This window comes from Sipha flava, unplaced genomic scaffold, assembly GCF_003268045.1.
Source record: "Sipha flava isolate LNK unplaced genomic scaffold, YSA_version1 65_pilon_pilon, whole genome shotgun sequence".
NCBI lineage: Eukaryota > Metazoa > Arthropoda > Insecta > Hemiptera > Aphididae > Sipha > Sipha flava.
Genome location: NW_020273605.1, coordinates 271,572 through 286,883, shown reverse-complemented (window position 1 = coordinate 286,883; position 15,312 = coordinate 271,572). Strand labels below are relative to the sequence as shown.

At 23.1% G+C, this 15,312-nt stretch overlaps 2 protein-coding genes across 5 annotated transcripts; both read left to right on the top strand.

Moving 5' to 3' along the window:
* Positions 1–7: 7 nt before the first annotated feature.
* On the top strand, positions 8–7,059 carry LOC112691641 (protein tumorous imaginal discs, mitochondrial-like). 2 transcript variants are annotated; one of them, XR_003149332.1, is made up of 9 exons: positions 8–298; positions 364–584; positions 1,574–1,816; positions 1,878–2,046; positions 2,104–2,235; positions 3,307–3,500; positions 4,124–4,337; positions 6,628–6,766; positions 6,922–7,011. XR_003149332.1 is itself a non-coding variant. In XM_025565980.1 (8 exons), the coding sequence occupies exons 1-8, from the start codon at positions 154–156 to the stop codon at positions 7,002–7,004; spliced, it is 1,401 nt and encodes a 466-aa protein (XP_025421765.1). In that variant the 5' UTR covers positions 8–153; the 3' UTR covers positions 7,005–7,059. The 2 variants fall into 2 exon arrangements, 1 of the variants encoding a protein (XP_025421765.1); XM_025565980.1 differs by lacking the exon at positions 6,628–6,766 and having other exon boundaries at positions 6,922–7,059.
* Positions 7,060–9,437: 2,378 nt separating this feature from the next.
* LOC112691649 (asparagine-rich zinc finger protein AZF1) lies at positions 9,438–14,884 on the top strand. Of its 3 annotated transcripts, XM_025565992.1 has the most exons (5): positions 9,438–9,640; positions 10,766–11,479; positions 11,562–11,799; positions 14,143–14,301; positions 14,609–14,884. In XM_025565992.1, the coding sequence occupies exons 2-5, from the start codon at positions 10,848–10,850 to the stop codon at positions 14,810–14,812; spliced, it is 1,233 nt and encodes a 410-aa protein (XP_025421777.1). In that variant the 5' UTR covers positions 9,438–9,640; positions 10,766–10,847; the 3' UTR covers positions 14,813–14,884. The 3 variants fall into 3 exon arrangements, with proteins under 3 accessions (XP_025421777.1, XP_025421775.1, XP_025421776.1); XM_025565990.1 differs by having other exon boundaries at positions 9,447–9,640; positions 14,143–14,739; XM_025565991.1 differs by lacking the exon at positions 9,438–9,640 and having other exon boundaries at positions 10,848–11,479; positions 14,143–14,799.
* Positions 14,885–15,312: the final 428 nt, after the last annotated feature.

The following is a 15,312-nucleotide window of genomic DNA, read 5'->3' as shown; positions in this document are numbered from 1 at the left end:
TCATGTCTTATCCCGGCATCAGTACCTTGTGGTTTATGTGATCGTGCTTTTTATATAAGTATTGTTATAATTTTTCAATATTTTACATTGTTATTCATGCATCACGATTATTTTTCTGGAATACTATAACGTTACGATTAAAATTTGATCATTATGAATATTATAAAATTAAAACTATTAGTTTCAAATAAGTACTACTGTCCAACTTTATTGTGCAACTTACAAAAATTTAATTATCATACAGTTTCTCCATTTCTCAATTACTCCAAATTATCTGATAATCGATTATTCAAACACTGTAAGTATAAAAATAAGGAAATGGTTGATCACAACATTTGAAATTTGTTTTTTTGTGTCTTGCAGGCATTAAGCCACTGTATCCATATAGTTTCAAAAGTATACACACAAGCAATTATTTGAAAAATAAGAAAGATTTTTACAACATATTAGGAGTTCCAAAAAATGCTTCCCAAAAAGATATAAAAAAAGCTTATTACCAACTTGCAAAGAAGTTCCATCCAGATACGAATAAAGGAGATCCAAGTGCAAATAAAAAATTTCAAGAAGTTTCTGAAGCATATGAAGTAAGTGTTATATATATATATATATATATATATAGTCAATATTTGTCTTGTTAAATAATACTGTTAAATATTACATTTTCTGGTTTTTTTTTTTTTTTAAATCTTCATATATTTAGTTTTAATTCATTTAAATATTCTTAAAACAGATCATTACAAATTTTTATGGTATTAATAAAAAATTTGATCAAAAATTTATAATTTTACAAATATACTTTTAATATTAGTGCCTTATATAATTTTTTTTTAAATACATTTATATTTAAAATTTGTTGTGACAAAATAAGTTTAAAATAACTTTATTGCAGAATTTTAATTTATAAAATTTACATTTTATAATTTATGTTTTCATAAACTATTATTTCAAATATCTTTAGAATTTTGAATAATTTATTCAATCAAATATCTAGTAAAATATTAAAAAATATTCTATCTAATTTTTAATTAAAATATAATTTATATTACTTTTGGATTTATTGCTGAGTGCATATTTAGTATATATATATTTATGTATAAGAAATATTATTTAATAAAATTTAAGAGATAAATCAATATTTAGAAAATGTTAGATATTAAAATTTCAATGGGCCGAAAAAGAAAAACTATTTCTTGGTTTATATTTATAGTAAGTACAAACTGAGTATAATAAAAATAAGTGTTCTATAATATTTTTTGGATATTTAGTCTTAAAAAAAAATTTATATATTATATATTAACTTGTATAAACATTTAACATTATTCACAATATTTTATTTTTTTTTTTAATTTCTTTCAAATTAAACCCATTGAATTTGTATATTATAAATAAGTATAATTGGAAAATGATTTGGTTTTTATACGCTGAAATATATGTATTTAATTATTACTTTATCAAATTATAGCTTAAATTAATTTATTGTTCATCAAATAAGTTATGTATGTTTTAAAATAATGATAAAGAATAATTTAATTCATTTTTGTTACCTTTCATAATTTTTGAATATTATTTTTAGGTGTTGGGAGATGAGAAAAAAAGAACTGCATATGATACATGGGGATCTACTGGCAACACAAATAATATGGGTGGTGGAGCAGGAATGGGAAATGAAAATTTCCAAAATGCATGGAGTTTTCAGTCCAATGTAGATGCTGAAGAATTATTTAGAAAAATTTTTAATCAAAGTGGTTTTGGATCTAGTGGATCATTTGAAGAAGATTTTGCGGATTCAAAATTCGGTTTTGGAGCTGCCGAAGAAGTAATATTTTTTTTTTAATATAAATTTCTAAGTATAATTTTAATTTTTTTTTTCTCTTTAGATTGTTGTTAAAATAACATTTGAACAAGCTGCTCGAGGTGTAAATAAAGATTTAAATATTAATGTTGTCGACATTTGTCCAAAATGTCGTGGTTCACGTAGTGAGCTAGGATATAAAGCTACAACATGTACTCATTGCAATGGAACTGGAATGGAAACAATATCAAGAGGCATACAATTTTTCTTTTGTTTTTTTTAATAAATCATTTAAAATATTTTTGTTTTAGGTCCTTTTTTAATGAAATCAACATGTAGACAATGTCAAGGAACTAGAGTTGTAATAAAAAATCCATGTTTGGAATGCCATGGTAAAGGAAGTACTGTACAACGCAAAAAAGTAACAGTTCCAGTGCCTGCAGGTTAGTGATGAACAAATACCTGGTAAATATAATTTTAGGTAAATACCGGGTATTTACCCGGTATTTACTCAATAAATTGGATAAATTTATTTTTAATGCTAAAACCAATCCATGGATATCACAATACTTTTTTTATGATTGTTTCCTGACTTTTTTATGATTTTCCAAGACTGAAGATTAGAGTACATAAATTATATATATGAAGTTTTTATTAATTTCACTTTGGCAAATTTGAATATTTTATCACAGAAATTACATAGCACACTTTTATTATCTTCACTGCGATGGTAATGCTTTCACACAGGATATTTTCTTGACCCATGACTAAAAAAAACTAGTACTAAATTAAATAACATTTGACAAAAGAACTTTTATTGATCAGTTAGTATAGTCGAGTGTCGTGATAACTCAAAAAACTTGACAACTCAAATTTTGTTTTATTCCTCTAGAAAATTATTCCTCTATAAATTAGTTAGATATCTCGAATAATACATATCTACAAACCTTGAAGTGAATTTTTATCCCCCTTCAACTTTTTATCGTGACTCAACTGTAGTAGTATAAGTTGTAGCATTGATTATAGAATAGATTTATTCTATAATCAATGGTTGTAGTTTCAGTTGCATGATATAGATACCTATTAGTAGAAAAAATAGAAATATACAGTATGACCAGATAAAAAAAAAAATATTTACCCAAATTTTTGGTAGGTAAATATTTTAGTGGGTAAATACCCAAAATATTTACCTACCCGTCAGGTATTTACCCACGGCACATTAGTGTTGCAGGTACATTTGTTATTTCCATTTTATTATATTTTTTTGTATTAATTGTAACAAATTTAATAAATATCAATAAATAAAATAATTTAATAATTAAAATTGTGTTATATATTTTAACTTAAAGTACATTTGTAATTAGAAAATAAATATTATCAACTTTTACTCACAATAATACAAACATTTTAATGATTATAAATAAGTCCATCCAAATGAATTGGCTTCTAAATATTCTTTACTATTGTTTTTAATTTTTAAATTTATTTTATTTTATGCTCATTCATTTTTCCAGGAATTGAAGATGGTCAAACTATTCGAATTTTGGTTAATAGAAATGAAGTTTTTGTTACATTCAAAGTTGAAAAATCGGATTATTTCCGTAGAGATGGATCGGATATTCACACTGATGCTAAAATTTCGATATCACAAGCTTTATTAGGCGGATCTATTAGAGTTAGAGGAATTTATGAAGATCACACGGTGCAGGTATTATTTAAAGTTTATTTGTTGAAATCTGGTGTATATTGTTGCGTGCCATCAGTTCAACCGTTGAAGAGTAGATGTGAGAGAATAATTCCAATAAAAGTACTCAGACTAAGTTAAACTGTTTTATTGAAATATTTATAAGTACAAGTTGACAATTTAATCTGTCGTGAAGGTGCTTGCTAAAACACGTCTTAAACACATCTGAATAATAGTCTGTTCAGGACTACCTTATATATCCCGTTCTTATGGGATATTTGACTCGGACATAGTTTCTAATGATTTAATATTCTAGATACCCTTCGAAAAGTATCTACTATCCAATTTTATAATACCTTATAAGGGCATGTTTTTGATATTGTTTCGGTCATTGCAAACGATGACAGTTTTATGACCTTATAAAACCATGTTCCTGATATTGTTTCAGTTTTTGTAATAATACCAGTTATTTTTATGTGACTACTCTGTAAGATTTGAATATTCACAAGGACTTATGATATAAGTCCCAATCCTATTTATGTGTATCCCCTATGTATTGGTAGTCGTAAGGACCTACATTTATGTATGTCCGTAACAATATCAAAAATGTATATGTGTATATATTTGATATTTTTTTATATTAATAGATTTCTCCTGGAACTAGTTCACATACAAAAATTAGATTAAATAAACAAGGAATGAAGAAAATGAATTCTAATCAACATGGTGATCATTATGTAAATATTAAGATAGAAGTACCTAATTCATTAACTAGTAAACAGGAAGCGTTAATTCAAGCTTATGCAGAACTTGAAAAAAATACACCTGGAACAATAAGAAACATAACTTATAAGAAAGATGGTAAATAACTTATTTGTATAAATTGTAATTTATTAGCTATGTACATCAAAGCTTCTAGTGGATATTATTAGGAAATTAAAAATAATGTATTGTTTACACATTGCTATATTTTAAAGTGTAGTTGGAAAGTTTTTTATTAAAACATTTTTCATTGTGCATCAATTTTCAAAACTTATATTTCAGGATTTTTTTTATATTATATTTAGTTTATAAAATAACATTTATTTTTAATAGAGTATACCAAAGTAATAAGAAAGATTTTTTAATTTTACTATACGAGTAAGTTGTAAATTCCAAACTTTGATATTATTAGTTATGAAAAATTGTAATATTTTAATATAAATGTATTAATCAAAACATAGTTTAATGAAATTCTAGTATTCTGATTAAAATTAAAATAATGTTTAATAAATAATCTCAATATTTACTTTATTCTTATTATTATTTTTATTCCTATTTAACAATATTTGATGCATAGTAATAATATTTCCGTGATAAGTTATTTATTTAAAATATGAATTTAGTATTTATAGATATACTTAACGCATATTAGCCACTCTTGATGAATATATTATTTTTATAAATGTAATTATTTTTTTGGATTCATAGCCTGGGAATTTATTCAAATAATAATTTTTTCTGGTAGAAAATTTGAATGTAAACTATAACAAATTATTAGATTTATATACAGAACAAGATTACTGTTAGTATTCAATTATTATATTTATTTAAATTTGGTTATACAATTTTAATGAAGTTATTCAACTTAAGTAGTTAAGATTTTTAAATGGATAATATGACTAAAATGTTTTTAAATATATAAATTCAACAGTTATATCATTGAATTAACTTAGAAATAAATTTCATGCATTTTAATTTCCAATTTTTTTTTTTTAATTACTGATAAATTTGTTATTATCATTTGTCTTTAATATCAGAATATTTTTTTTATAATTCACCAGTCATTAAATGTATGTTCGTACTGCTTATAAAATTTTAAAATGTATTATTAAAAAATTACTGATGCTAAATGTAGCTTACAATTTTTAATTTATAAGCTAATAAAAGTTATATTATTTGAACTTATTACTATATAAAATTATATAATTATTAAAGTATTATTTATATTAAATATTTATTTAATATCCCAATTGTTTTTAGTTTTATTTAATTATTTTTTAATTTCTTTCTATATATATTTCTATATTATTGAAATGATAGTTTCTTAATATCTAAAGTTATTGAAACTGTTTTTTGTTACTTTTCTTATGTAAGTAACTGTCATTTTAAATAATAATTTTCATCAAATTTGTTTTCTAAATTATTTAGTAAGTGATATAATTCACATTTTATTTCTTTTTTTTATAAAAGTTATAATTTTATTCAATTTTATTTATCAAGGTACAGATAAAACCAGAAAATACATATTAAAATTCAAGGCCTAAGTTGTATAATTCTCCAAAATTTTTACAAACTAAAAATGGCTCAAAACAGTGTTACTATTGTTAAGAAATTATTAATAAATTGTGTCTTAATGAGAAATTATGGTTTTTGACTACGCATCACTGACTTATTTTGTTTTATATTTGATGCTATAAATTATAGTAAAAAGTATTGTTGAATAACTGAATTTCTTGTATTTAGTTAATTTGCATTGAGACTGTTTCAAGTTACCAGTAAATTTTGAAGTACATCATCTTATTTTATATAATCTATAGTAAAGTTTAAGTATGTTAATATTTTACTATATATTATTGGTTTTAGAAAAATTAATTTTAATGATATATAACTTTTGTAATTTTAAAAATTATGATATACACTATTATAATATTATTATTAAATACTAAATACAATGTATTTGTTAAGTTAATGAACTGAACAGTGTAATAAGTCTTACCCATTTATTATTTTTTTAATTATTTATAAGCAATTCGTTTAATATTTATTAAAATTTAAATTAAACCAATAAATATATCTTAAGACTAATTTATGTTTTATTATAATAAGTAGCATAATAATAACATTAATATTTTTTTATTAAAATAATTACAGTAACCTACAATGCTGATTTTATATCAAATAACATTCTTGAAAAATCTAATCTCTTTGAAAATGTTTTTAAACATTATATTTCAAATCTCATTTTTGATAAGTTTTCATACATTTTCTTTTATATATTTATCTAAAATAACTTGCACCAATTATCATTTAAGTAAAAAAAAAAACATAATTTTCGAATAAGTTGAAAAATAACAAATTTTGTTCAAAAATAGTTTCTTTTTGTTTTTAGGGCCATCAGCTGAACAAACACAATCAACCCAAACAGCTGATAAAGGGATTTTTTCAAAAATAAAAAAAGCATTGATGGGATAGTGGTTCTTGGTTTAATTTTACATAATGAAATCCATTTTACCAACTCAAACTTAAAAGTAATAAATTTAATGTATAGTTTATATTTTGGTAAATAAACAAAACTTATTTCAATTCCCAGTCTATGAATAAGAAGTAGTTAACTTTTATTAAATGTTTAGTTTGTACAATGTTATAATCAGTTAAACTAATAAATTATATTTTTATTTTACAGGTAGCAAATCATTCGACCATGAATCTTCTGAAGCAAAAATGTTAGGTACTTTACGTTCAATCTTAGGAAAAGAAAATGATTAAATATGTATTAGTTATTATAATAATTAAACTAATGAATATAATATATTGCAACATATGTTTTTATTCATCGATGTTTATATTAGTAAATATTTAAAACTTTTTTTACTATACAATGTTTTCATTGTTGACTGCATATAAAAATGTAAGTAGTTATTATTTAATTTACAAAAACTGTTTAAAAAATTACTTTTTGATAATTTTTCTCATATCTAATTAAAAGCCTCTTATAATATTTTTAACTATATCCATTCAAATATTATGATTCATTTTATTTTGCTTTTAACTTTTAAATATTTTATAAATATTTAATATTTTATGTGATGGAAACATAATTTATACTATTTGAAATTTAAACAATTTATATACATTGTCATCAGATTTATAAATAAATTACTCTTTATTTATGTTGAATTGTTTCTGCTGTTAATATTACTACAATAAAGTATAGACTTCAATCGTAATTTAGAAAATGTATTAAAAAGCTACAACTTTGTTTGGTATTTAATAAAAGATATGTCTCTTCCTCTATAAGAATTTTTTTCCCCCAAATTAAAAGTTTTTGCACCATTTTAGAAACTTTTGAGGATGAAATAAGTGCTCAACTGATGGTCAGCGCGTACCGTAGGCGCTGACCAAGCGTGCTGATTGTCAGTCATCTAACCAATGACGGAGCGTTTAGTGCTTAGCTGATGACAAACTCGGTCGGTCATGTTTGTGTATGAAACGTTATTTTTGTAATTAGTTGATTTTTTTTTGGTTTTTAAATACTTTAGATTTAACTTTTGGACAGGTGAATCTATAAATTTTAAATTCAATGATATGTGCGTATTATTTATACAAATAATTAAAACGGGTTAAAAAAAGTCAAAGAAGATATCGTATCCACCCAGTAATTGTAGACCGGCTAATTGATGGAGAATTCTGTTCGCTGTTTTCAAAATCAAGAGAACACGAATCAAATTATTTTGATTACTACCTTGAGATATAACTATTGTTTCATCGTACCAATCATCAGAATTGTCTAAAACGTGTTGAAATAACTCTAAAACAATTGTGATATTCATAAACAGTGTTTACCAAACGAGAAGAAAAATTCCATCTACTTGGTGTATTTCTTGGCATTTTTTTTTTGCATAAAAGAAGTTAAGGCATGCGTTCTCTTAGAAGATTTATTGAAAAAAGATCCCATACCTGTTAAAATTTGAAAAAAAATTTTACAATCTTTTATATTTGATTAAGATGATCAGTAAGTGAGTCAGTAATAAAATTGCAAATTTTGAAATTCTCCTATTTTGAAATGATACAATATTAAGGGATCATTTTCTTACAACATCCTAAGCTACTCGAGGTTAATCTGTGTTTTAAATTTCATAAGTTTATCTTAAGAGGAAACAGAGATATATGGATTAGAATTAGGGTTAACAACTCTTATTTACAGATAAACAAGAAACCAGATATTTATATGCGGGATTATACATTAAAAAAACGGGACATGCTTACAAATTTACAGAAACAAGAGAAAACGATTTTAATAATTATTATCAGTTGTATTTAAAATTTGAAATATTCAAATAAAATTAACAAAATAATCGCTATTTTAAAGTATTCATCGCAATTTTTTTTTTAAATTAAATTAAGAGCACCCTATTATAAGACAATTCTTTTTTCTTTTTGAAAAAGTGCTTGTGTACTGAATATTGAATTGAATCTACAAATACTACAATTTTTGATTAAACCGGTACGTGCAATCGACTCTGTCTGAATTTCGGAACGAAAATAGTTTTAAATGCGCACAATAAAAATGTAAGGCTTCTATATAAAAATACTTACACAGGTTTACAAAAAGCGGGACAATAAGCATCCCGCGGATACGCATCGCGGGACGCATCATTTAAGCCCTGGAAACAGGACGTCCCGCCTCACGCGGGAAGGTTGGTAACCCTATTTAGAATAACTGGGGGAATTGTTTCATATAACTTTGATACACTGACATTGCAGGAACTTGGCCGATGCACTGCTGTGCGCTTAGATATTTATTTTGACTGGCTGTGATAGGAATCGTGAAATAAAAAGTTTTGTGTAACAAAAATCTGTGTCGGTGGCTGGTAATTAATAATATTATAAGTATATAATAAATAAAAAATAATGATATTATTATTATTTTAATTCAATATATTTCGTTATTATTTAGTATATTTCCAAATAGCTAGTGCTATCTAGCGGCTATTAAAACTTCAACTAAAATAATAAAAACACCTGGTAGATCCACCATCCTAGAATTTTATTATCATTTATCAACAATTAGTTTTTAAGTATACATGAAATGTATATAATATTTTTCATTTTTTTTTTTTTCTAAATTCTTACATTAAATAAATTTTAAAATATAGTTTTAAGTTTATAAATTGTTATTTATATTTTTAAATATGTGTTTTAAGTAAATATCCAACAAATTGTTTGGTTTTATCAGTCGTCTGACCTACTAGAATATTTGTACTCATTCCATTTTTTTTAAATTATTTTTTAAATTTGTTATGTTGTTTGTTCACATTGACTATAACAATTTTTATTTTAAATAAAGTACGTTTTGCCGTTATTTGATCCATTGGAGTTACTATGATCTTCAATTTTCAATGGTATGTTACAATTTACACAAAATTGACCTAGTTTTTAGGCTCATATAGTATACATATTCTGATATGATTCTTGCCCAATGTTCTGTGTACTAACCTATATACCTACATAGCTCTTACCCAACTTACAAACGTATGACCTTATTATTTATTATTTTTTTTGTTCTGATTTTTTTTTATATATTTGGTCCGTTTAATAGTTCATTTGAATTATTTTAATAAATAATGATAACATTAATTATCTTATTATATTTATCATTTTTACTATACTATGAACAATATAATACTTTTGCTTAATAAGTAGTATTATCACATTATGCTTAAATGAAATAAATATTTTTCAATTATTATTACTAAATGTTAAATATATATTAAAAATGATTCAAACCAATAGTAAAATGTAAGTCTTAAATATATTGATAAATATTTTTATTTAAAATAGTATGCAATATTTGCATTATAAGTAGTAACAGTAGTGTATATATGATATTAACATATTAATAAATTATAGTACTCATGTTGGTTATTATTATATATTATACAATAATCAACAATCTGTTTCAAAAATGTTTTGATATAAGTATTATAATGAAGCTTATTCAAATTGTTTTTTTTTTTTTTTTTATAATTATTCTTACCTAGGGTAAAAAACATTATTATTTTATTAATATGCATACCTATATTTACTATTTTATTTTAGAGAACATAAATTCAAATCTTATTAAAAGATTGTTTATGTGTTTTTACTTTCTCGACTGTTGTTATTTTACTAAAAATATAATACTCCATATTAAGAAATTTTTTGTAGAGAATAATTCTAAGATTTACTTCTGACTTCTAGACTTGAAAGAATATATATATTAATATATTAACTCAGATATTATCATATTCATTATTGTTTTTTTATGATAACAACTGTAAAAATAATAATGGTTTAATGTTCATAAAATATTACAAAAATATCAAAAAGTAAAAAAAATTTTAAATATATGTATAAAGATGAATAAATATAAATGTATATTATATAATTAATAAAGAGAAATTGAAAAGCTATTTATACATTATTATAATTATTTTTATTGTTATTTTATTTTATTAATTATAAATTTGTTTTTTTTTTTTTTTTAGAGTCAAATAATACATATTTAAACTTATGATAGATTAGTGAATATTCTCTTGAATTATTAAAAAACAGAAACGTTATCATATCATGTCTAAAGTAGTTACATATTCGCCAGTGAAAACTGAATTTGATGTTTCTTCTGGAAACAATGATGAAAATTCAAATAATAATTTTGAAGAAAATTGTGATATTGAAAATGATCAAGCAAATATAGATAATGGATTACATTCTAACTATGATACCGTCTCAGATAGTGGAACTTCTACTCATAGATGTGATAGATGTGATAACTATGAAACCTTAAATGAAACAAATCTAATTTCACATTTAGCAACATGTCAAGGAACTGAAAGTAATAATGAAAATGAGCAACCAACGAATCGAAAATTATTTGAATGTGATATATGCAATATGAAATTTTCAAATGGTGCTAATATGCGAAGACATAAAATGAGACATACCGGAGTTAAACCTTATGAATGTAAAATTTGTCAAAAACGTTTTTTTAGAAAAGATCATTTAGCTGAACATTTTACTACTCATACAAAGTCATTACCATTTCATTGTCCAATATGCAATAGAGGATTTCAACGACAAATAGCAATGAGAGCTCATTTTCAAAATGAACATGTTGGTCAACATGAGGTGGTTAAATCTTGTCCATTATGCACTTTTAGAGCTACTTCAATGAAAAGTTTGAGAGTTCATTTTTTTAACAGGTAAATTATTATTCACTTTAAAAATATATTTTCATGTATTTTATTGTTTTTATTCTAATATTATTTTTTTAAATGTTTTTAGACACGGTATTGACCTAGACAATCCTGGTGTATGTGTTTTTAATTCTCCAAAACATCATTTGCCTATTGACAGTATAAATGTTAGTACTAGTGGAGCTTGTAGTGATAGTGGAGACTCTATAGGTGGAAGTCGTTCAGAAAGTAATGCGACGCCACCAATGCATTTTCTTACACCTCATGTTGAAATATCAATGACAGAACCTTCTCCTACTGAATGCTCCTCTTTTTCCTCTTCTCAAGTAAGTGAAATTTAAAATAAATTATTATATTTACTTACCACTAACCTACATTTTTTTTTCATATTTTTTTTAAAATAACAATGATCTACAGTTATACAATAAATAAATTAATTGTATATTTTCCATGATAATATTGAACCTTGTATATTGGAAATTAATAAAACAAAATCCATAAGTCATTAGTATTGTCAAGTTATTTATTTATAACATTAAGTATAGTATTTTATTATTTGAATATTATCTTAGGGTCTGTATAGTAGTATATTTACATAACCCAATATATTCTAAAAAATTTAAAATGTGTAGTATAATTTATTGATTAAGTTTATGATCTTATGAATAAAAACACAGTGGCATAGCTATACATTAAAGCTCCCCAAGGCATAATATGGCTCAATTTGCCATTAAAGCAGTGTTTTTGAGACACAGCAGTGTGTTTGAGACTAGTAAACTACTGGTGCAGTAAACTACTCTGTAAACCAGTAGTTTCACAAACTATTTATTAAAACTTATTTAAATAGGATATATTTGAATCTTATAGCATTACTAAACTTAGTTATCTAATTATTTATCCAAAAAAAATTATGACCCTAGGTAACCATTTGTTGCCTCAGTACTAATTACACTACTATATATACATTAAAAAATTCCATTACAAAATAGTATAACACTTCTTAAATTTTTCAAAAATTAAAAACCAAAATAAGCATTAAAATATTAATACTTTTGATTGCAATAGATGATTAATGCATTTTTTAAACACTTAAGAATATAACAATTCAAATTGGAAATTAGATTATAAATTATAATAATAGTTCAAAAATAATTAGATGAAATTATTAGATGTGTATTTACATAAAACAATTTAAATTGTAATGGTAAACATTAATTATTACTTATTTTTTTTAAAATAGCTACAAATTGATAAATATGATATTTTAAATAATTTTAATAACTTTCAAATTATTATTAATCAGTATGATTGTTAATATTATTATTATTTTACATAAATATTAATAATAAAATGTCCATCCCATTAAACTAGTACCATAAAATGGAGCAATGTTGATTACATTTTAATTTTTTTTTGTTTTTTTAATTTATCATTGGAAAATTAAGCTTTATAAAAAATATTAAACAATTATTGATCTTCATAAGTATATCAATTAAATTAAGTTTGAATTATTTTTCCTATATCAAAATTCATCAACAAATTTTTGAATTGTTAATATTTCTTTATAATAGGGTAATTTTGATAAAAAAAAAGATAAGAGTTTGTAAATAACTGAACTTCTTTGTAATTGAAAATTAATAATAGATAAGGTAAAAATTAAATTAGTATAGTTTTGAATAAATAAACTTTCATATAGTGCGTCATATAAACAATAAAAATATAATTTGAATGATATATCATGAGATTATCAAAGTTAGCCCTACATGCATATTAAGGATATCCTAATGAATATGTTTAATAATGACATAATAAAGATTTAAAAATAAGTATTTTAAAAGTTATAATTTTTTTTTTATGGTATAGTATACAATATCAACATGAAATTACTTTTAAAAAACAATGATTTTCTTTTTTTATTTAGAGGCTTTTTTTTTTAAACTTATCACTTTGTGTTAGTATTTAGGCGATAGATAATAATATTATTATTATTATGATAATAATATTATTATTATTATGATAATAATATATTTGATTAATAAGATATTGTGTACGGAATTTTATTTATTAAATAAACCAACGACTTACACTGTATTATGTTTGGTTATGAAAATATCATAACAAATTATCAAATACATTTGAAAAATTATTGTTACTCTGTGATATCAACATTGCTTTAATTATATTTAATTATATAATTTTTTTGTTTATTTTATTATTTTATTTGTAATTTTAAAATATTTTACATGTTTTATGAGATTTTCAATAGTTGGTAATACTAAAAAAAAATTTTAGAATGATTCTTATAAGACCAAATTTAATATCAGCGGCGGCGTAATGGGAGTTTTATTGAAGCAGCTGCTTCATAACTAAAATGAAGCGGGTAGATAGTGTTTTGTGATAAAAAAGTGTATTGCATAATTTGCACATTTAACATAAAATATTATTACGTATTATTTTGTTTGGGCCCGTTATTTTTAATATTTTTGTACTTACAAATACAATTGAACTCTGAATCTAAGAATTTTATTTATGTTGGGCATTCAATACACATGTAATTGCTTCATTTAATAATAATATTTACGCCGCTACTGCTTAATATAATTTATATTTATTTAATGATTACTAGGTTTTCACTTTTTAAAAAATTTCTTTTATAATTTCATATGTAGATGAACGAAAATAATGTGAAAACTGAACCTGTTCAAAGTGTTGCTGATGAAGATGTTTCACAAGATAATGAATGTCCAAATTCTCCACAGTCAATAGATTCAAATTCTAATATTTCCTCATTACCTCTACTGCCAGTAAACAATCTACAAGAAGGTGAAGTAAGTACAATCACACCATCTGTTTCTCTTATTCCTATAAAGCAAGAACCAGGAGAAGAACCTTCAAGAAAAAATGATTTAAATGATGTACACAATGGTGAAAATGAGTCTGGACAAACTACAAGCTTGTCTTCATTAATAAAAATATCTCCTCTAAAATCATTGTTGCGTGAGGAATTCAAACGTAAAATAAATATTATGAATAACCCAGAAGCATCTCAACCGCATAACACTGATCCTAATATTTGGGGGTATGTGGCATTTAAAAATACATTACAATGTTCATTTTGTGGTATAACATTTCCAGACCAAACACTATACTTTCTTCACAAGGGGTGTCATTCTGAAACAAATCCATGGAAATGCAATATTTGTGGTGAACAATGTAGTAATGTATATGATTTTAATTCCCATTTACTTAGTAAAAATCACCAGTAGTATTCTATTTTTTTTTTATATTCGTAGTTTCCAAAGAAAAAGTAACTACTTGTCTTATAATTTATTTACATAAATGTTTTGTTTTTCTAATTAATTATTACAAATAATAATTGTTTTTTACCAATATCATAGTATCATATTATGATTGTATTACTTTGATTAATATTAACTCATTAATAATCAAATACATTTTTAAAATAAATTCATCTCTAAAAAAAATATTTAAATTATCAATTAAAAAATAAAATAGTTTTATAAATTCCAAGAGTTATTTTTAATGTATATGCTAATAAATATTTTCACTTATGATACAATTATAAATCTATCAATGATTCATGCCTATAAATAATTTTTTGAAGTGACCAATATATTTTTATTAACTTATATTTAACTAATAATACATATTATATTAATTAATGATAGCCGTTATAGAAAAATGCTTTTCAAATGTTTTATTGTATCAACAAATTATCAAATAATTGAATAGTCTTTAAAAACATAATTTAATGAATTATCATTCATAATATTGGATGTTTTTTAAAAAAATTATCTTAATTATTATGTTAAATAATT

What these genes read in the sequence shown, in the direction of transcription:
- LOC112691641 (XM_025565980.1), top strand. Translation starts at nt 154, where the DNA reads ATGAATATTATAAAATTAAAACTATTAGTTTCAAATAAGTACTACTGT. An exon ending in TAATCGATTATTCAAACACT is followed by an intron (nt 299 to 363) that starts GTAAGTATAAAA and finishes TGTGTCTTGCAG; the next exon opens with GCATTAAGCCACTGTATCCA. An exon ending in AATGGAAACAATATCAAGAG is followed by an intron (nt 2,047 to 2,103) that starts GCATACAATTTT and finishes TTTTTGTTTTAG; the next exon opens with GTCCTTTTTTAATGAAATCA.
- LOC112691649 (XM_025565991.1), top strand. Translation starts at nt 10,848, where the DNA reads ATGTCTAAAGTAGTTACATATTCGCCAGTGAAAACTGAATTTGATGTT. An exon ending in AGAGTTCATTTTTTTAACAG is followed by an intron (nt 11,480 to 11,561) that starts GTAAATTATTAT and finishes AAATGTTTTTAG; the next exon opens with ACACGGTATTGACCTAGACA. An exon ending in CCTCTTTTTCCTCTTCTCAA is followed by an intron (nt 11,800 to 14,142) that starts GTAAGTGAAATT and finishes TTTCATATGTAG; the next exon opens with ATGAACGAAAATAATGTGAA.